We start from the raw sequence: 22398 nt of genomic DNA, 5'->3' as shown, positions 1-22398 counted from the left end.
CCCAGGCATGAAGAGCCCCTGTAGTACTGTGGAATTTACTCCAGGAGCTTGACCAGGTTCCTGCAGTAAATATCAGAGAAAAATCCTTCGAGGGGGAAAGGTGTCATTTTGAAGTACGACAGAACACTGTTCTTAGTAAGTCTTAGTTAACCAGACCCCCTCACCATGCTGGGGTACTAATCAGTGGAACTGACTTGGGAAGGGTATACGCACCTCCACTGACCCAAGCACTCCGTGTGGGACAAAGGAAATACCCAGCGCCAGCCCACTTCAGCCATTCCATCCTACCTAGAGGAGGGGGGAAATGTGAGGGACAGCTGGGACGTTCACAGTCCAGAGGCATAGGCCCATTGAAAGACAGACCTAATCACAGGACTGTAGACCACTTCCCTTCTCCCCATGTTTCACCCTTACATTATTAATGGCCTATTTATAGCAGTTTCTTTTCCCCTGATATATCATGTCTCGCTATCAAGAAAAATATTACAAGACTTATCAAAAGGCACTAAATACAATTTGAACAGAGAAAGCATTAGAACCAGACATGGTAGGGATGTTGGAATTATTAGAACAGGAATTTAAAATAACTATGATAATAATTTAAGGGCCCTAATGGATAAAGCAGAGAGCATTCAAGAACAGACAGGCCATTTAAACAGAGAGATGGAGGTCCTACGAAAGAACCAAAACAGATGTTAGAGATAAGGAACACTGTAACAGAAAAGAAGAATAACGTTGAGGAACTTATTAGTAGACTGAACACGGCTGAGAAAAGACTGAGCTAGAGGATATATCAGTGGAATCCTTGAACATTGAAAAGCAAAGAGAACAAAGACTGAAGAAAAAAAGCACACAGGAGATCCAAGGGCTGTGGGACAGATACAAAGGTCTAACACATGTATAACGGGGCACCAGAAGAAGAAGAAAGGAACAGAAGACATAGTTGAAACATTAATGACTGAGATTGCTCTATGTTAATGTCAGACACCAAACTACAGCTTGAGAGGTCAGAGAACACCAAGTAGGATAAATGTCAAACAAACATAACACAAAACTACATCTCAGCATGTCATCTTCAGACTACAGAAACTCAAAAAAATACCTGAAAGAAACTAGAGGAAGAAAAAGACCTAAAGAGAAAAAAGATAATGAAATTCAACTTCACAAAAACCATCCAGACAGGATGGGAGTGGAGTGAAATATTTAAAATGTTCTGAGAAAAATAAAACGTTTTAAACGTCTACCTAGAATTCTGCACTCTGTGAAACTGTCCTTCACAAGTGAAGGAGAAATAGTTTCTGAGACAGAGAAAATTTGAGGATATGTGTAGGCAATTACACTGTCTTGCTGGTATGTTCTTAGAAGTAAAATATATAGATTAGGTCAGAAACTTGGAGCTACAGAAAGAAGAGTAGCAAAGAAGGAATAAGTGAAGGTCAAGGAAAATCTTAGAAAAGGAAATAAAATGTAAACAAGATCGAGGAGGAATACATAGAGTATCTTTGTTAGCAGGTGACTTGATCATCTATATAAAAAATCCAAAGCATCAACAACAACAACAAAAACCCATGACACTAATGAACAATTATAGCAAGGTTGGATGATACAAGGTCAATATATTGTACACGTCAGTTGCTTTCGTATATAAACAACAAACACTTGAAATTTAAAGTTAATAACATAATACCATTTATATCAGCTCCCCCAAAAAGGAAATATTAAGGCTTAACCCTAATAAAATATGTAAAAGATTCATATTAGAAAAAAATTTCAATACTGATGAATGAAATCAAAGAATTAGATAAATGAAGAGATACTCCATTTCCATTGACTAGAAGACTCAATATTGCCAAGATGTCATTTTTTCCCCAACCTGAATTATAGTCCCAATTAAAATCTCAGCAAGTCATTTTATGAATACTGACAAACTGATTCTAAATTTTATGAAGAAAGGCAAAGGACCCAGAATAGCCCACACAATTTTTGAGGACGGGGTTGGAGAACTGATGCTACCTGACTTCACGAATTACTACAAAACTATAATAATCAAGAAAGTGTGGTATTGTTGAAAGAATAGATGAATGGAACAGAATAGAGAACCCAGAACTAACCTCCATAAATACACTCAACTGATCTTTGAAAAAGGAGCAAAGGCAACACAGAGCAAAGGTAGTCTCCTCAGCAAAGGCTGCTGGTACAACTAGACATTCATGAGCCAAAAAATGGCACAGATCTTACACCCTTCACAAAAATTAAGTCAAAATAGATCGTAGACCTGCATATAAAATGCATAACTATAAAATGCTTAGGAGACAACATAGGGGGACACCTAGATGACCTCAGGCATGATGATGCCTTTTTAGATACAATAACAGAAAGCACAGTCCTTGAAAGAAATAATTGATATGCTGGCTGTGGGGCAGAGACAAGTTGATTAACTTCTCTCCTCATGAAATGGGGATCGAACTAGTTTCTGTTATATAAGGCTTTGTGAAGATGAAATGACATAGATGTAGATAAGAGTTCTTGGCACACTGTGAACTTCAGTGAATGTTACGATGATGGTGACTGCCTCAGTTAAGTAGAAAGCACCTAATCTCTGACTCATGAGACACAGTTTTTAAAATCTGTGTCTGCCTTTTTGATTCCTTACAACAAAGTTCTCTGAAGACTCTTTACCATGGAAAGCTAAAGCATAGATTTGTTGAGTAATCCTGCAGGATTTAAGTATGAGCTAATGCTTTCCTAATTTCAGTTTGTCAGGTTTTGTGATAAATGCTTTGATTTATTTATTCAACAAATAATTTTTTGAAAATCATGATAATTGTTGGGCATATTAGCATAAACAAGATTTACATTTTTTGAACTTGTTCATTTGGTTGTTTTGATTTTTATTATTTAACATTATAAATGTTTCCCTAGTGGGTTGACATATATTAAGGCAAGGACCTGGCTCTTTCTGCTCACTTTTGCCCCTTCTAAGCACTGTATTGATTTATCTGTTTATTCATTCATTTGTTCCTTATTTTTACTTCTACAAATATTTATCAAAAACATTATAATATTTAAATTCATAGTATATATATATATATAGAGAGAGAGATTAGAAAATTTATTAAATGTATTAAATGAACAATGGCTGAAGAATTTTGTTTCTTTACTATGAATCTTTTTAGCTTACAACCTTGAAGCATTTATATATTGATGTTACCATTTTTTTAAAGAGAACAAAAATCATGTTGACTCATGAACTGAGTTATAACTATACATGTTATATGCATTTTAATATTTCTTATATTCATACCATTTTTCCTTTAAGATATAAGTCTGAATAACATATGTTTGAGTTGTTTTCTATAGAAAACAACTTTCTACTTCAGTCTGGGCTTTGGGGTTAATATAAAGGAAAATATTAGCAAAACAGCCTCTTTAATTTATCTTATCAAGTAGTGCATTATGTAGAATCAGTGACATTGTGGTAGTGAGCTGTGCATTTCTCAGCTCCTAGGAGGCTCTGGTCTACTTAATCTATTTCATTGTATCCAGGAGGGTCCCTAGTATGTGTAGCGCCCCCGGAGGGAAATCACTCTGTTAAAATCTTTCTGGAGGGTGCAGTTTACCAGTTGGTTTGTTTTTCTCTTCAGAACCATAAGTAATTAGTGGTTCTTCTCACTCGAGATATCTCTCTCTCTCTCTATGTATTACTGTCTATAGAAATGGATGAATTGGGGTGTTCATGAAGACATTCTTTGGAATCACCAATTCATTATAAATATGAGTATAAAAAGCATATTTCAAGATATTGATATAAATCTGTGACTTTATAGGGATTTTGATCATCATTAAAAGAACTATATTTCTTAAAAGTCTCTTCAAGGGCATTAAGGATAAATTTACATTCATCATGGGAAATATATTAATTGTATACAATTACAGATGAGTTAATGATCCTTTTTAGTTTTACATAGCCTTTAAAAATGATTGTAATATAAAAAGTTATAGCATTTGGATCAGCCGATACTTTTTTCTTATGCCCATCATGAAAAATGGAGATTTAATAGAAGAGATTCAGCAGCACTGTGCCGACTTCATCATCAAGGCTTCCTGACTGTTTCTGTGCACCTTGACTGCCCTCTTCAGGCGGCTTGTGGACATATTAGAAGAATTCACTAAGGTCGTCAAAGTAGGCCTCTGAAATTCCTGCGAGCTACCAGAAGGGATTTTGTTAATTAACAATGTTGAAATATACTTACTTGATTTAAATATTTGGAACATTTTTTGGTTTTCCGATTTCCATTCTAGATGGCAGTGACGTCTGAAGTGTGCAGTCATGATGCCTTACTTTGCTCATTAGTCCACGCTGATACCAACCTGTGCATGAACCTCGTAAATTTCTCATTTGTCTTAAGTTAGGATTCTACTCTCCCCTATTAATCATTAAGAAGTTGGACTAAGAGGGAATAATTAAAATGCAGTGAATTTTAGAGATCAGAGTTTATTGTTATTGGATCGGAATCTTTCTAATGAGTCATTTATACTCTGAATAATCATCAACATTGAAATTAGTATTTCTCAAGCTCACTGAATTATCTTTAAGGACAAACAAATCTGTTTAGTGATTCTATTTCTAATAAATTATACCCAAAAGAAGAAAACCCCCATTTACCTTGTCAATATTAAATTTTCTCTAAGTATTGTATTTGCATGGAAAAAAATGTAATTTGCTTGGCTCCCCTGAAATCCTCCTTCCAGCTAGATATATTAACAAATAGAAGAAGTATAGAAAATTTTGCTGGTTACTTTGGTGCTCAGATTCTAAAGGAGAATATGTAAGAAATAGGTCATAGCTTCGTTTATAGTCTGTTTCAGTGCTTTTCAACTGGTGTGCCTTGGCACACTGGTATGCTGCAAGAATTTTGAAAACATGCAGTACACCTGACCGTTGAGTCAGGGGTACTAACCTCTTTTCCCTTAGATTGTCAAATTAAAAAAAATATTACAGCAGCCAACACAGCAATAGCTGCCTGATGTGAATGAATCAAAATTATACTTTGTTTTGCCTGACCAGGCGGTGGCACAGTGGATAGAGCGTTGGACTGGGATGCGGAAGACCCAGGTTTCAGACCCCGAGGTGGCCACCTTGAGCGCGGGCTCATCTGGTTTGAGCAAGGCTCACCAGGTTGAGCCCAAGGTCACTGGCTTGAGCAAGGGCTCACTCGGTCTGCTGTAGCCCCCCGGCCAAGGCACATATGAGAAAGTAATCAGTGAACAACTAAGGTGCCGCAAGGAAGAATTGATGATTCTCATACCTCTTCTTTCCTGCTGCCTGTCTGTCTCTGTCCCTCTCTCTGACTCTCTCTCTGTCACCAAAATACACACACACACACACACACACACACACACCTTTTTTTTTGTCAGATCAGCAAAAAATACATTTTTTGGTGTGCTGCAGAGTTTCAGAAATTGGTTTGTATGCCAAAAGATGAGAAAGATTGAAGATTGCCAGTCTGTTTAAGTGGATTCATATGTTTTCCAGCTAGATCATGACAGTGACATTCTACGTGGTTTTCAAACACTTATTCTCTCCTCCTCCAATATATTTTACATACTGGGGCCAGATACAGCTTGCTTAATTAGCATTTTGTATTATCCACGTCCTTCAAAATACACCTCATAGTTCACTTTTACAGAAAAAGTCAAGACCCGATTCATCTTTCTACCAGAAGAGAGCTTCTAGTCTCTTCTTATTTTCTGATGTGAATCTTATATTCTGTTATTTGAATACATAATACATATTTCAGACTTGGGAGTCCTTGTTTATATTGCTTCTGTTAACTTAATATTCTCTCTCTGTCATTTCTTGCTTATAACTTAAGTCCTTTTGCTCTTTTCTGGCTATTTTTTACATTTTCCGTTTATACTTTGTCCAGGCGCCCCGGCCACTGCAATCTCATCCTCCTGTGTGTGCCATATGGCACCTGTGATCTGCACTCTTTAATGTCTGTATCTTACTTATGCAATAGTGTGTGTGTCTATTCCTTTTTCTAACAAGCTTCTTAGAGGTGCAACTTTATTATCGCAGCACATATTAAAATGATAAATATCATTGATGATTAAGGCCTATCTATATTTGCATATGAAATTGACATTAAGAACATGATATTAGATGATGATTTAGTCATTACAACCACTCAAGTCATGACCATTGTTTCTTTAACAAATAGCATTTATTTATGATGGTACATAGCCTTCAAGTGTTTATTTTTATTCTTCCTAAGACCACTAATAAAGTAAAGCAAGTTGGTCTTACAACAGACATTATCCTGGGACTTAAATTCGACTAAGTGGGCTTTAGTCAAACTCTCCAGAGTTCAGAATCTCTAATTTAGTGATATTTAGCTTTAGGGTATAAATGGTAATATTGACTGTTTAGGAAAGTATACCATTCATCATTACCATCATTAAACTTTATTAAATGCCTGTTCTGTACCAGGTGCTAGCCATTGCTCAATCAGTATATAAACATAATATGCATCAACAGTCCAGATTCATGCATAAAATAAGTAGTACTGTGCAGTAACTGAGAGTTTTTATTTCGGTTAGTTGCCTCAACAGTTAGGGTAGGTGTAGAGATTTGAATGACTTCTGAAGGAGGGGTAGTTTTTGAGCAAGCTTTTGAAAGATGAGAGGCCATTCAAAGCAGAGGATTCGGTGCTTGAATTCTTAGAGAATGGACATGGGATGTTGTAAAGTAGAGCGCTCTTTGAGTCTGGTCATGTCCATGGAGACAGATGAACTAGATGGTGGCCAGGGTATGGGGGGTCTAGCCTAGGATTTTGGAACAGAGGGTATATTGATTGTTGGGAAGTTAAGCTGAATATTTGGATGATATGGAATACAGAGTTTGAAGGCAAAATGAATTCATGCTCTTTGACTCATCAGTATTCTTGACCACATTTTATTATTTTCTTCAGAGTGCTTAGGATCATCTGAAACCTTGTGATTCCTTGTGTGAGGCCTCTCTTTTCTCACTGGCCTTTGTTCTCCCTGAGATCAAGGACCTCGCACACATTATTCACTCCTGCGTTACCTGATGCATTGCTGGCACTAATGTGTGTGTGTGGAGTGAACTAATGAGTTACAAATGTATACTAAGTAGAGTCTAGTAGTTTTGTGCTAGGTTCTAACATTGTGAGGGAGAGAAATTCAGCATTATCTCTGCTTTATGTCATTCCATTAGATGCTGTACACTGATGTTGAATACCAAAATTTCATTCTTCTCTTCCTGCATATTTTTCAGAATGAAGTATTCTCATTTCTTACAATATTATAACAGAAATGTCAGATTTTGCCAATTTGCTTTCTCTGTTACATTTTCAAAGTTAAAATATTTTGTGTGTAAAATATTTTTTTTCTGTAAAATACCATTTTCTTAATTGGATTGCCATTCTTTTGGAGATTTTTTTGAGGTAACATGGTCTCTTAATGTTTATTAGTGTGCAAAGAGGTTCAGACCTACTTTATTGTCACTGTATGAAGTTATTATACATTTTTTTCTTTGAAAATCAGTGATGGGTTCTTACCAGTAATATTGTACTCCTGTGACAAAAAACTGGATCAGAGTTTTGGACTCCTGGAGCCTTCAGCTCTGACTAGGTTTTAGTATCAGGAGAGGAGCCGCGAGGCAGTTTTACACAGACTAAGGAGGGTGTGTGCTGCGCTCTGTGTGTGTATTCCTCTTGCACACGAGCGTGTTCCTGTTCACACCACAGCCCCCTTTGTCAGCACCTTCAGCCCCTCCCTCTTCAGGCCCCTGTGCTGGCCGCTCCTGCTCCTGCAGGGTCCATTCTCCAGCTCTGTTCATTGATGGCTTTTCTCCTCCTTGGGCTGTGAGCTTCACTGTCACTTCCTCTGAGAAGCCTTCTGTGACTTCACCATCAAAGTAGGTCCTCCTTATTTCTGTAATACCATTCCATGCATTTTCCATTCAGTGTATATTTTAGCTTTTAATTACTTTTATGTACTTATTTGGTTGTTTGTTACATCTTCCCACTAAAAAACCAACTCAAGAACAGAGACCTTGGAGATTAGCTTTCTTTTTACTACGAGGCGCTTAGAAAATACTTCGTCAGTGAGTTATAATGTGTTAAATCTTATTTAAATCACTAAGATGTTAAAAGTTTTGTAGCTCTTTTCATTGAACATATTCTAAAAATATATAAGTTAATTTTCTACTTACCAAGTGCAATGTAATCCTAGGCTAATGATTTCAGCAATCAATTTTTGTGCCATACTCTAATAAGGTGATGCCCTAAGGTCTTTACTTTATGCTGAATGACCTCAGATTATTGCCCTGTTCATATTTAGCCCTCTTAAATGTATATATATATAAATATATATATATATATATATATTTTAATCACAGCAATATCATGTGCTCCTTGGTAATTACAAAAAGGGCCTACAGTGAATGACTACATTCCCTAGCCCTTGTGCTCACCCGCAGTCTTGGCCATGGGTAATCACTATTATCCCTTTGTATGTTCTTCTTGTGATTTTTTCATATCTTTACATCTTATTATTATACAATATTTCATAATACTCATATCCATTTCATAAAAAGACTCAATCTTTACATTTCTTGCTATGACAGGTGAGGATTTAACTCATCCCACCTCTTATTTTTATAGCTTTATAAAATTCTTTTCTTTTCCTTCTTTTTTTTTCTTTTTATTTAAGTGAGAGGAAGGGAGGTAGAGAGACAGACTCCCGCATGTGTCCTGACCGGGATCCACCTGGCTACTTGTGTCTGGGGCCGATGCTCTGCCCGTCTGGGGACGTGCTATAGCCGAGCTGTAGTTAGCTCCTGAGGGGAGGCTCCACGGAGCCATCCTGAGTGCCTGGGGCCAACACACTTGAATCAATCAAGCCAGTGCTGTCAGAGGTGAGGGGAGACAGGGAGAGAAAACAGAGAGGTGGAGGGGTGGAGAAGCAGATGGTCTCCAGTGTGCCCTGACCGGAAATCTAACCCGGTACCCCCACATGCCGGGTCAACATTCTACCACTGAGCCAGTTGCTCAAGGCCTCTTGTTATTCTAACAATAAATAGCATCCTTCTCTTTCTTGTCCATTAACTATAAATGCTATCTCTTGATCCCCTAATTGATAACATGAAGATTAGCACGTACACCCTTCCCTGTCGCCTCTTCTCCTTTCACCTGCAAAGTCCTGTTCACTGTCCTGTATTGTCATCGTTGACAGCACTCACGCTGTACTGTAGCTTTAATTACATCTGTGCTCTGTATATAGGTTTACTTAGAAAGTTCAAAGGTAATAGCATTTGTATTATTTCCCCATAAACAGCATTGGCTGGAAAGTAGTAGGTTATGATTATGGTTCCTTTCCTACAGTGCCAGTGTTTATGACCCTGGTTCCACTAAAAAAATGTTCAAAGTAATTAACCTTTTTCATCATCAAAAAGTCAAAATTATGATCCGTTTTCATTTGCTTCATATTGAGTCCTTGCCTTTTATGTTCATTTGGTTGTTTTTCTTGTTGTGGGACCAAATGTCTTACTGACTTTAGTCTCAGTGCCTTCCAACTCTTCCTGATTCTAATGATTGCTTAGAATCTATTCTCTTCATCTGGAAGTTCAGATCAAGTCGTGTTCTGTGTGTCCCTCATAGCTCCATAGTTGGATCACAGCTCTTACACATCCTGGCCCTTCCTACATTACCATCCTTCTAGTTCCCTTTTCCCATGGAGATAGAGCATCATCACAGTGTTAAGTTTTCTTAGTTTTTCATTCGTATTACCTTTCTATCAATTATACCTGAAGGTAATCTCCCATTGCTTACTTTTCTTAGAACATGTTTATTTCAAACTTAAGTGATTGGCTTAATAGAGAATTCTAGATCGAAAATAACATGCCGTTAGAACTCTGCAGGAATCCTTACGTTTTCTGCCAGAATCTAGTGTTGCTAATAACCAATCTACTCCCATTGTCATTGTTACTCTGTTACATATTTTTTTCTTTGAAAACTTTTAGGGTCTTCCTTTTATTTATAATGTTCTGAAATATTACAGTACGGCTAGGTTTTGGTCTTTTCTTATTCCTATTATTCAGAACCTAGGAAATACTTTTCATTTGAAGACTTAATTCCCTTGAATTGTGTTAATGTTTCCATAAATATTTTCTTCATTTTGTCTCTCCTTTCTCTGAGTTTCTTCCTGTTTGAAAATTGTATATATTGGATTAAATCGATACATTCCTTTCTCTCCCTTTCCCCCAATATAGTCCTCTTGTAACATTTTTTGTTTGTGAATTTTACTGGACTCCATCTTCTGATATTGGTATTTAATTTGAACAGTTATATTTAAAAGTTCTCTCTTTTCTTCACTTTTTACATGACATTGTGCTTTGTGTGTGTGTGTGTGTGTGAATACATTTGAGAGAAGCAGTCTGCCATGGGCCCCCAAACATCCCCGCGTGTTCTGACAAACCCTAAAGAGTGTGATCATGTCTCCCACTGAACATAGCACAAGTTTTGTTATCACTTACTATAAAAGCCCCTCAGACTCGGTGCCCCCCGCTGGTAACAGTCAGCTGTGTGTGCAGGCATTCTCAAAGGACCTTTCAGATCACCTTGTGAGACTTGGAGGCATAGGGAATCGATGCAAACGAACATGGAGTAATAATGTCCTTTGTCTCTGACCCAGGAGTCTCATGCCTTCTGCCAGCATCCAGGAAACAGAACAGGCTAGTTTGTTAACAAGAGGAAATCTCAGACCCAGCGTCTCTGCTGCTTCTGATCCAGGATTTTTCCTAGCTTTGTCCTTCATGGCCATTTCCTTTGAGATTGTAGCTTCCTTCATCACAACTTTTACCCTAAGATTTGTTGTTTTCCAGATATTCTTGAAATCTCTGGTCTGCAGCTGACTTTTACTTCTTTTTGTTATTATGGAAGTACACCTTTTTTGACTTCCATTTTTAGGAGATGGACTCCCCAAAGCTCCTGTGAATAATCAGCTGTCTTTTTGTTAATGTTTTAGCAATTACTTTTTTTGTTTGTTTCCATTACTGTGCTTACATCCTTCACACAACACCATTTCACTGTTCTGTTCTATCCCTACACCTAAATAGAAAGCTCTATTATCTGGAAAATCAACAAAACGTCCAATAGAATTTAATTTAAAGTAAAAGTAAATATGCTGTAGGAGGAGGGCTTATTTGTTCCATTTGCTTCTTTGTGCTTTTTTGCTTACTTTTAGGTTTGAATGTAAATGGATTTTTATATAAATAGGATTTTTTAAATTTACAAATGGAATATATAAAGGTGCAGTATAACTACTTATTTTAAAATATGTTGTCATGATTGTTTCTTTGTTAAATGAATTGTAAATATTTTTAAAAATAGCTCTATGCTTTTTACTAAAAATTATCAGAAGATTTAAATTATAGATAGATAGATAGAAAATGCCACAAAATTATTTTATCCTCTAGAATAAGAGTTCTTAAGCTTTATTTAAAGTGCCAGGATGGGCATTTGGCCCATACAGTTTCAGTTACTGCTCTTCAACTCTGCCCTTCTATAGCACAATAACAACCAGAAAAAAATATGTAAATGAATGAATTTTTGTGGCTCTGTAGCAATAAACCTTTATTTACGAATGATAAATTTTGAATTATATATAATTGTCACATATCATAGGAATATTCTTTTTATTTTCTACAACCATTTAAAAATATAAAAGATATTCTTAGCTTACTTTCTATACAAAAACTGACCAGCTCTTTTCCTAGAACTACCTGATTTATTAACAGATTTGTTAATGCTTGAATACTGACTTATGTGCTTCTCTTTTGCTGTATTATTCTTATCAGACAAGCTAATGAAGAATACCAAATACTGGCTAACTCCTGGCGCTATTCATCTGCTTTCTGTAACAAACTCTTCTTCAGTATGGTGGACTATGATGAGGGGACAGATGTTTTTCAACAGGTAAAAGTTATATTTTATTTTGCTAATATATTTAGTTGAGTTGGTATGGTTGATACATTTTTGCTTGCCAAATAAAAATACCATATATTGAATAAGTTAATAAATATTTATATAATAGTAGTTATAATAAATTATTTGATGTCATTAAAATACAGCTAATGTTGTTTTTATTATTAAATAGTTTTGCCACTTTCATGAATATGGTAAACACATTTTAACTTTTGATTATGGAGGAAGTATGTTCGGTCAGCATACAGTGGCAATTTACAGGCATTACCCTTATTTTAATATTTAATCTTACGTGATTTAAGGTAGCATCATGCATAAATTTAAGAAATTTTATATAGAATTCAGTGTAAGTTGTACTTAACCTTTACTTCTTCCCATATGGCTGATGTAGGTAATTTCATATATAAAATACTAAATATTTAAAAGTGTTTGTTCTCTATTGTGGACTGAATTGTGTCCCTCCTAATTTTGTATGGTGAAGCCCTAAGCTCCAATGTGACTGCTTTTGGAGATAGAGACCCTAAGGAGGAAGGTTAAATGAGGTACTAAGGATGAGACCTTAATATAATAGTGCCTCATTTAACGCCAGTTACCTCCTTAAACTGGTGTCTAAGGAGAACAGCACTGCCCACTTCTGGTGTCTAGGCAGAGACTCCAGGGGGAGTGTACATAGAGATAAGGCCATGGGAGGACAGAGGTAGCAAGAAGGTGACCTTCTTCCAACCAGGAAGAGAGAGCTGACTAACAACAAACCATCCTGATCTTAGTCTTAGACTTTCAGCCTCCATAACTGTGAGGAAATAAGCTTCTGTTGTTTAAGCTGTACTGCCTTTGGTAGTCTGTTCACCACAAACCTGAGCAGACTAATGCATGGTCATTTACAGCATTCTCTAAAGAGCAAAGCATTGCATTGTGGATAAGAATACTAGTTGTCATCAATTTTGTCATGTTTGTGTCACCATCATCGTTACCATCGTGCACTTACATTCCAAGAACTTTTCTAAATGTAATCTTTTGTTTAGCTTCACACTGATCCACTGAGAAAGATAGTGTTATCTCTAGTTCACAGATCAGGACATTAGGGCAGAGCTGGTTGTCGCTTGTTCAGGGTTATGAAGTTAGTGTCATATGGGGCTAGTATTTGAGTTTAGCAGTCCGGTTCCCAGAGCTCTACCTCTTAATCATGCTGTTGCCTTGGGGTCATTATGTTTTATATTTATTACTATTTGATAAGTTTTACGTGCCTTTCACAAGTAAAACTTACTGCAGTACCAGGCAATGATTAGTTTGGTTATCTTGATCTAGTTTATTTTTCTCACATATGACCCTCTTTGGCATGATGCTTTACTAGGTCATGGAAGAGCAGTTAGTTCTGAGAATCTAGCTCACTCATTATAAATGGGTCATTAGTGAGGCTTTTTGCTTATTTGCTTCCAGATTGATTTTTTCTTCATCTTTGCTGAGTTCCTGTTGAATAAGATAAATTATCTTTTGCTTTGAGGACCTTTTATCCTTGGTCTTTCTTTTAGTATTCTTCACTTACTTCTTCCTCCCTACATTTATATGCATTTTGGGATGTTTATTTTTGTTTATCTATTCAGGAGATATTGAGTCCCTACACTTACAGGAGCAATGAATTGGCGAGAAAAGCATGCACAATTCTTCCCCATAAGGAGCTTACAGACTAGGGGGCTAATAATATGATGATGATAATAAAGAAAAGCATACAGAAATTACATAACTTCAAATAGCCTTATGAAGGAAAATTACAGTACCATAAGAAGCAGATATATCTTTCTAAAATTTGTAGGTCCCTATAGAATCTCAGAATTGGCCTTAGAGATAGATCATCAGGCAGAAGTGCTACTCATTATACACATGAATCCTCTTTACCATATAGGAAATAGTCATCTAGATCCAATCCTACTGCTAGAGCAGGAGCTTCAAGCCCAGTGTCTGTCCTGGGCAGGCTGTAAACTAAACGAAGTAGGTTGGATTAGTTCCTTTCATGATTGTGTCTTTGTATATACACATACTGTATTAAACACATTATTTCTTCACTTGCAGAAATAAATATGCTGTCTCCTGTATTTATTACAATGTAATCTTTCTTGGTCTTTTACAAGAGTAAATCTTTAATGGAGCCACTCACGCTTCCCTTTTCTCCTGACTACTCTAGGAAGTAAAAGCGCGCAGCTGATTCTCGGTGTCATGGTGGAGGAAGCAGCGTGGTGTGGGCGGGCATGGCAGCAACAGGAGGGGCAGGTTGACCTCAGTGAGGCACAGCTCAGTTCTGGATTGAAGGAATGCATACCACGCGTAGATAGATCTGGTTTCTCAAGAAGAGAGTCAACAAGGAGTTTCTGTACAAAATTTCTCCATCTTTAAACTGTTGGCGGCTAGTTCAACGTTCAGTGGGAGGGACCAAGTAGCCCCGTGTTTGTGCTGGTGCTGACGCAGGCGGCCAGCAGATAACCCGGTAGCTCTGTTATTGGATGTAATCTTATGTATCCTTTAAGCACTTTTTAAAGTTTGGCACAGAGATGAGAGTCAAAAACAAGATTGTTTTTGATTGAAAATTTCCTCAGGTTAACTTGGTTCAGCAGAATTATGAGTATGGTACTGTTCTGTCTTTTCCAAACCCAGCCCCTGGCTTAGCATTAAGAGTTTTCCTTTTAAAATGCAGAAATGCATAAAAGTTATAGCAGTTAATGATTTTTATGGGGAATTAAAACCCACAAAAAATGGAAAAGTATATATTTTGTTTTACTTGAGAACCACTAACAGATTTTTAATGCTTATGTTTTCTTTCTCATTAACTATTGAATCACATTTTGTTGAAGTTCTCTCTCTAAAGTAATGTTTATAGCACTGTCAGCAATATTGTGCTGTCGGAATTCAGTATGAATAACAAGTGCAGAAATTTGGCAATTCCTGGCATGTTGGGGACTTGTTGGGCAAGTAACTTTGATTACATGTGGTTCCCACGGGATGGCCGAGGCTCGGTGCCCAACCATGGGCCAAGGTGTTAATGAACGTGGTGCATTAGGAGGAGGTCTGGGCTGGAAATCAGGTCTGTGCTGTATCCCGCTTTGTGGTAGCCTTGGGGGGTTTGTACATTTTAATTAAGATGAAAGCTTTGAATTATATGATTGTTTTGTTTGTTTGTTTATTTGTATTTTTTCTGAAGCTGGAAACAGGGAGAGACAGTCAGACAGACTCCTGCTTGCGCCCGACCGGGATCCACCCGGCACGCCCACCAGGGGCGATGCTCTGCCCACCAGGGGGGATGCTCTGCCCCTCCGGGGTGTCGCTCTGCGCGACCAGAGCCACTCTAGCACCTGGGGCAGAGGCCAAGGAGCCATCCCCAGCGCCAGGGCCATTTTTGCTCCAATGGAGCCTTGGCTGCGGGAGGGGAAGAAAGAGACAGAGAGGAAGGAGGAGGGGGGGTGGAGAAGCAAATGGGCGCTTCTCCTCTGTGCTCTGGCCAGGAATCGAACCCGGGTCCCCCGCACGCCAGGCCGATGCTCTACCGCTGAGCCAATATATGATTGTTTTAACTCTAAAATCATAGGCTCTTAAGCCTTATCTTGGGTTTTCTGATTCTGCTGCAAGGACTTACTCCCTTGAAAATTTATATTTACAGGTGCACTGTAGGCATTTCTAGTACATTTATCAAAGAAACACAGATGAATGAAGACTGGAGTGGGAAAAAACACAAGGGAGAAAGGAACTGGTGATCGTGTGTTGTTCCACTTAAACATTAACTGTCCATGACATCAAGCCCACTGCTAGTACTGCTATAGCTTTACCTTGATGTCAGCCATCATCTAAGGCAGTGGTAGTCAACCTGGTCCCTACCCCCCACTAGTGGGCATTCCAGCTTTCATGGTGGGCGGTAGCAGAGCAACCAAAGTATAAATAAAAAGATAGATTTAACTATAGTAAGTTATTTTATAAAGATTTATTCTGCCAAACTTAGCGAAAATCCGACAAAGTACTTGGTAAGTAATTATTATTATATGCTTTAACTTGCTGTAACTCTGCTTTATAAATTTTATAAAGAAAAGTTACTTCCCTACTTTATAAATCACCATTACTGTGGAACCAGTGGGCGATTAGAAAATTTTACTACTAACAGAGATACAAAAGTGAATGGTGGGTATAAAAAGGCTGACTACCCCTGATCTAATGTATGTTATTTGATTGATTTTTCTTTTTACGGGAAGTGCTAAACTATAGTTCAAGTCAGGGAGAAAAACCTGTTGGCTTTTAATTTATGACATTTTTCGTAATCCCTGGGCAGCATCAATTTAATCTGTATATATATTTTTTTAGTTTACTCCTCAATACAAATTAATCTAATATTTGTTTTTAGATATTGTATTGTTAATAAACACTATTTATACCAGGGGTCCCCAAACTTTTTACATAGGGGGCCAGTTCACTGTCCCTCAGACCATTGGAGGGCCAGACTATAAAAAAAAACTATGAACAAATCCCTATGCACACTGCACATATCTTATTTTAAAGTAAAAAAACAAACAGGAACAAATACAATATTTAAAGTAAAGAACAAGTAAATTTAAATCAATAAACTGACCAGTATTTCAATGGGAACTACAGGCCTGCTTTTGGCTAATGAGATGGTCAATGTCCGGTTCCATATTTGTCACAGCTAGATGTAACAAGTGATGTGACGTGCTTCCGGAGCCGTGATGTGTGCATCCCACGTCACTGGAAGTAGTACTGTATGTGAGCGATGCCATGCTTTGCGTCTCTCACTGACCACCAATGAAAGAGGTACCCCTTCCGGAAGTGCGGCGGGGGGCCGGATAAATGGCCTCAGGGGGCCGCATGTGGCCCATGGGCCGTAGTTTGGGGACCCCTGATTTATACCGTGCTAGTAGCTTACTCAGTACACTTTTCACATAGAAATTGCCTTTAGAAAGTAACAGTGAGATATAACCATTTCAAAACATTTGACTTAATAGAAATGTTGAACAAGAAAATACCATCATTGTGGATTTCTGCTATAATTGGGTAAATTCAAGTTGTTTAAAACAAAAATGATGTTTTCTGTTATAGTCCCCATTTTTAAAAAAGTTTTTAAAGTCTAATAGAATAGTCAATCTATTTATACTTTGAAATTTAATCCATAATATATATATTTATATTGTTCATCAAATACCAGTACTTTTTCTTTAATAACTGCTTAAGAACTGAAACAGTCCAGGCACTACCATATTATAATATTTCTGTTTGTACTTTGAATTAATTCATTCCTTACTCCAACTACAGAATTCAAAATAGGATGAAATGGCTGATAAAATATAGGGGATACAGCTCAGAATATGAATGATGTATGTTAAATGTGAAGGTTCAGCAAACAGCCAAATTTCTAAGGCCTTTTTTATCCAGTAGTGCATTAAGGTGAATAAAACAGCAATTAAGTTCTGGAAAGCCACTTGGGTTTTCATAATAAATTCTGTATTTCCAAAATTCATGCAGAAAAAAAATGTGAATTGTTAGTTTACTGATATATAAAGATTTTTAGGATCATGCTATATTTAGTATTTTCTTTTTTGTCTCATGTTTTACAGCTCAACATGAACTCTGCTCCTACATTCATGCATTTTCCTCCAAAAGGCAGACCAAAGAGAGCTGATACTTTTGACCTTCAACGAATCGGATTTGCAGCTGAACAACTAGCCAAGTGGATTGCTGACAGAACGGATGTTCATGTATGTTTTCATTCCCCGCAGTTTCAACCAGAGACTAATTAGCTTGGTTTGTTAGAGCATTGTAAGAAGGCCACAGGATTTTTTTAAATCACTCTATGCAGCATTTTTCATTGCTTAGGGAAAACAGTCTGAACTCTATTGGGGTAAGCTAAACTTTGACTGAGTTAGGTGAATTTAAATGGTGTTTTTAAAAACCATTAAAGAGTATGAGTTAGGCACAAAGTAATTTCAGAGGCTAAAAAATATGCTGAATGGTATTGATAATCAAAGAAATTCTAATTAAAAAGCAAGATGTATTATTTTTATCCTTTGAGCAAATAAAAATGGGATAACACCCATTTTCACGAGCCATGCGAGAAAGAAAATGCCACATGCATACAGTTCTTGGGACTATAAGTAGTATAATTATTCTAACTGTATGTCTTTATGTAATTTAACTTAAGGATATAGTTGAGAAAAATTTTTTTAAAGAGGAAATCACGTGATTTTTTTTTTTAATTTAAAATTTTTATTTTTAATATATTGTTTTAGCATGGTTTCAAGTGTCCCAATCAAGTTTTTATTTTTTTAAACTAAATATATTGGAGTAATACTGGTTAATAACACTATATAAATTTCAGGTATACAATTTTATAATACATCATTTGTATATTGCATTGTGTGCTCACCACAAGAAATCTCCTCTCCTTCTGTTACTCCATATATGACCCCCTTTGCCCTCTTCATCCCCCCCAGCCCCCTTCCCTTCTGATAACCACCATACTATTGTCTCTGCCTAGGAGTTTGCTCCTTTCTGTTTTCACATATGTGTAAAATCATATGATGCTTGTCCTTTTCCATCTGAATTATTTCACTTAGCACGATACTCTCCAGATCCGTCCATGCTGTAACAAATGGCAATATTTAATCTTTTTTATGACTAGGTAGTATTCCATTGAATATATGTACCATATCCTGTTTACCCAACCATCAGTTGAAGGGCACTTAGGTTGTTTCCATGTCTTTGCTATTATGACTAATGCTGCAATGAATATAGGGGTATGTATATCTTTATGAATAAGTCTTAACAAATTTTTTCAGATTGATACCCAGAAGAAGGACACAGAATAGGGTCATGTAGTATCACTATTTTTAATTTTTTGATGAACTTTTATAGTGTCTGCACCAGTTTACATCCCTATCAGCAGTGTATGAGTGGTCCCTTGTCTCCACGTCGTCTCCCCCAATACTTGTTATTGCCTGTCTTGAAAATAGCCATACTCACAAGAGTGAAGTGATATCTCACTGTGGTTTTGCCTTTTCTTACCCTTATAACTATTGAAGTTGAGCATCTTTTCATATATCTGTTGGCCATTTGCGTGCCTTCTTGGGAAAAGTCTGGGTTCAGGTCCTCTGTGCATTTTTTAATTGGATTGTTTTTTATTGTTTTTGAGTTGTATGAGTCCATTATGTATTTTAGAGATTAGCCCCTTAATGGAGGTACTGTTTGCAAATATCTTCTCCCATTTGGTTGGTTGACATTTTTTGTTTTGTAGATTGTTTCTGTTGCAGTGCAGAAACTTTTAGTTTGATCTAGTCCCATTCATTGGTTCTTGCCTTTACTTCCCTTGCCTTTGGGTGGAGTTCACAAAAACCTCGCTAAGACCAAGATCCAAAGTTTAGTACTTATATTTTCTTATTTCATGTCTTATATTTAATTCTTTAAAACATTTTGAGTTAATTTTGTGTATGGTGTCAACAGTCTAGTTTCATTCTTTTGTATGTGGCTTTCCAATTTTCCAAATACCACTTATTAAAAAGACTTTTCTTTCTCTATTGTATGCTTGTGCTTCGTTTCTCAAAACATGCTTTGCCCGTATATGTGTGGGTTTATTTCTGAGCTCTTCAATTTTGTTCCACTGGTTTGTTTTTGTTTTTGTTTTTTGCCATGGTGGTACTGTTTTGTAGTAAAATTTGAGGTCAGGGACTGTGATACCTCCAGCTGGTTGATTTCAGGCTCATCTTGCATCACCTGTCTACCCTTTCCAATACTCGATTAGCCATCTGTCCTTGGAGCCTTGTTTTCTTTTAGGGGTGAACAGTATTAGAATCAAGATCTGTACATACTGTGGAATTCATGAGTTCATACCAGTTTTGTCCACTTTTGAAAAATAGTTCTTATACTTTAATGCATATCATGAAAGTGAAAAGTCACTCACAGAATGGGAGAAAATATTTGCAGATCATTTTTCTCATAAGGGACTTACATCTATTATATATATTGGACTCTTACAACTTAATAATACAAAGATGACTTAATTTTTAAAAAATGGGTAAAGAATCTGAATAAACATTTCTATGAGGAAAATATATAAATATTTATAGCAGCATTATTCATAATAGCTATAAAGTAGAAACAGCCCACTGACCATCAACTGATTAATGGATAAAAAAAATGTCATATATGCGTACAATGGAGTTTTCACCCATAAAAATAAATGAAATATTGACACATGCTACAAGGATAAACCTTGAAAACACTATGCTGTGGGAAAGAAACCCAATACAAAAGATCACATATTTTATGAAAGTCAAGAACGGGTAAATCTATAGTGACAGAAAGTTAGTGGTTGCTTAGGGTGGAGGGTAAAAGGAAGAAGGCAGTGAATGCTAAATGCTATAGGACTTCCTTTGGAAATGATTCAAATTTTCTAATACTGTGGTGACGGTACACATATCAGTGATTATACTAAAAACCATTGACTTGTCCAGTTTGAATAGTGAATTGTCATGGTATGTGCATTATATCTAAATAAAGCTGTTTTTAAAAAGCCTTTTTTAAAAAGTCCCAATTTGTAATAATACAAATATTATACTCCCATCTCACTGTTATACTTTACCAAATGACCCCCTGTTCCATGGATTAATCGGAACAGCTCTGGGTTGAAGATAAGTAGGTTTTGCATCTTTAACTGTATTCACCTAAAATGAAGATCAAGGCTTTTTACTTAGCCATGATGTTTTAACGTATATATTTTTGACTTGTAAAGAGCAAAGAGAATGTTAGTGCCAGGTGTGAAAAGTGTGGTGGCCCCTTTCTAAATTATTTGTATTGAAGATTGGAAGGACTTAGAACATGGTCGAGGGAAAAAAACTGTTGTTTTTTTTTTTCACTTAAAATTTTCATTGCCTTTTTGCAGATTCGAGTCTTCAGACCGCCCAACTACTCTGGCACCATTGCTTTGGCCCTGTTAGTGTCACTTGTTGGTGGTTTGCTCTATTTAAGAAGGAACAACTTGGAGTTCATCTATAATAAGACTGGTTGGGCAATGGTCTCCCTGGTATGTTATCACATTGTACTTTTAGTTCTACTTTTTGTAAAATAGCATAAGTTGTATTGTATAATATTAACAAAATGAGCCTGATTATTACTATAGTAGAAACATATTGCACCTGTCTTTCAGTGTATAGTCTTTGCTATGACTTCCGGTCAGATGTGGAATCATATCCGTGGACCTCCGTATGCTCATAAGAACCCGCACAATGGACAAGTGGTAGGTGCATGTCCTAGCTTCAATATTCTGAATTTGTATTCTGTTTTTGCAGGAGTCAAAATTATGTTTAGTATTTAGTAAGGAAGAATAGTGTATGTAAATCTGTGTTCTCAATTACTACCTCTGTTGCACAAATCTATAATATATTGCGTATTTTTTGTTTTAGGATGCTTTAGTTTTGATTTAAAAATCAATGTACCTACAACCTCAAATTTAATGCATAAACATTTTTCAACTTTGTATATACTATGGTAATAATATATAATGTTAGAAGAAGAAATAGGAATAGCTAGAGCTAGTGACCCATCAATGGTAAATTCAAGTGACTTCAGAAGAGATTAATTAAAACGTTATTATGAACTCTGGCAGTCATTGTATTAGAATGCTAGGACCTGTTTGCCACAAAATTGAAAGTGAAATTGATGTGTAGTTAAATCACTAGCAGAGTTCACATTACTAACTGCCACTGAATTCACATAACTTGTTTTCCCTCTCCTTTTGGTTGGTGGGAAATATTGCAATAAATCAACTTTGTACAATACTGACTTTGAGGCTTTAATCTTAGGTCGATGAAGGTTAAAAACTGTTTGAAAATGTGCCTTTTTTAAAGCTTTTTCTTTTGGAAAATGCACAGATGTTGAGAGAATAATGTAACGATGTCCATCGTGCTACATTGTACCCATCACCAAATTCATCGATTACCAACTCATGATTAATATTATTTCATCTATTTTCCAACCAAGTTCTCTTTACCTGATGTTGGATCCTTTTGAAATTACTGCCCAATATCATTTCATTTTATCCATAAATATTTCAGTAGGTAACCCTAAAAGATAAGGTCTTGGCCCTGGCCGGTTGGCTCAGTGGTGGAGCGTCAGCCTGGTGTGCAGGAATCCCAGGTTCGATTCCCGACCAGGGCACACAGGAGAAGCGCCCATCTGCTTCTCCACCCCTCCCCCTCTCCTTCCTCTCTGTCTCGCTCTTCCCCTCCTGCAGCCGAGGCTCCATTGGAGCAAAGATGGCCCGGGCGCTGGGAATGGCTCTGTAGCCTCTGCCTCAGGTGCTAGAATGGCTCTGGATGCAACAGAGCGACACCCCAGAGGGGCAGAA

At 36.9% G+C, this 22398-nt stretch overlaps 1 protein-coding gene across 2 annotated transcripts in view; it reads left to right on the top strand.

The window, feature by feature from the left end:
- The window catches only part of TUSC3 (tumor suppressor candidate 3), a 125825-nt gene that overhangs the window by 43393 nt on the left and 60034 nt on the right, over positions 1–22398 (top strand). For both annotated transcript variants that reach the window (XM_066236120.1, XM_066236121.1), the window contains exons 3-6: positions 11885–12002; positions 17615–17755; positions 20935–21075; positions 21199–21288. In XM_066236120.1, the coding sequence (XP_066092217.1) occupies positions 11885–12002; positions 17615–17755; positions 20935–21075; positions 21199–21288 (490 nt within the window). The remainder of the gene's footprint in view (positions 1–11884; positions 12003–17614; positions 17756–20934; positions 21076–21198; positions 21289–22398) is intronic.

Source organism: Saccopteryx bilineata, chromosome 6 (genome assembly GCF_036850765.1).
Source record: "Saccopteryx bilineata isolate mSacBil1 chromosome 6, mSacBil1_pri_phased_curated, whole genome shotgun sequence".
Lineage (NCBI taxonomy): Eukaryota > Metazoa > Chordata > Mammalia > Chiroptera > Emballonuridae > Saccopteryx > Saccopteryx bilineata.
Note: the sequence above shows the minus strand (reverse complement) of the source record. Positions and strands in the feature narration are given on the sequence as shown.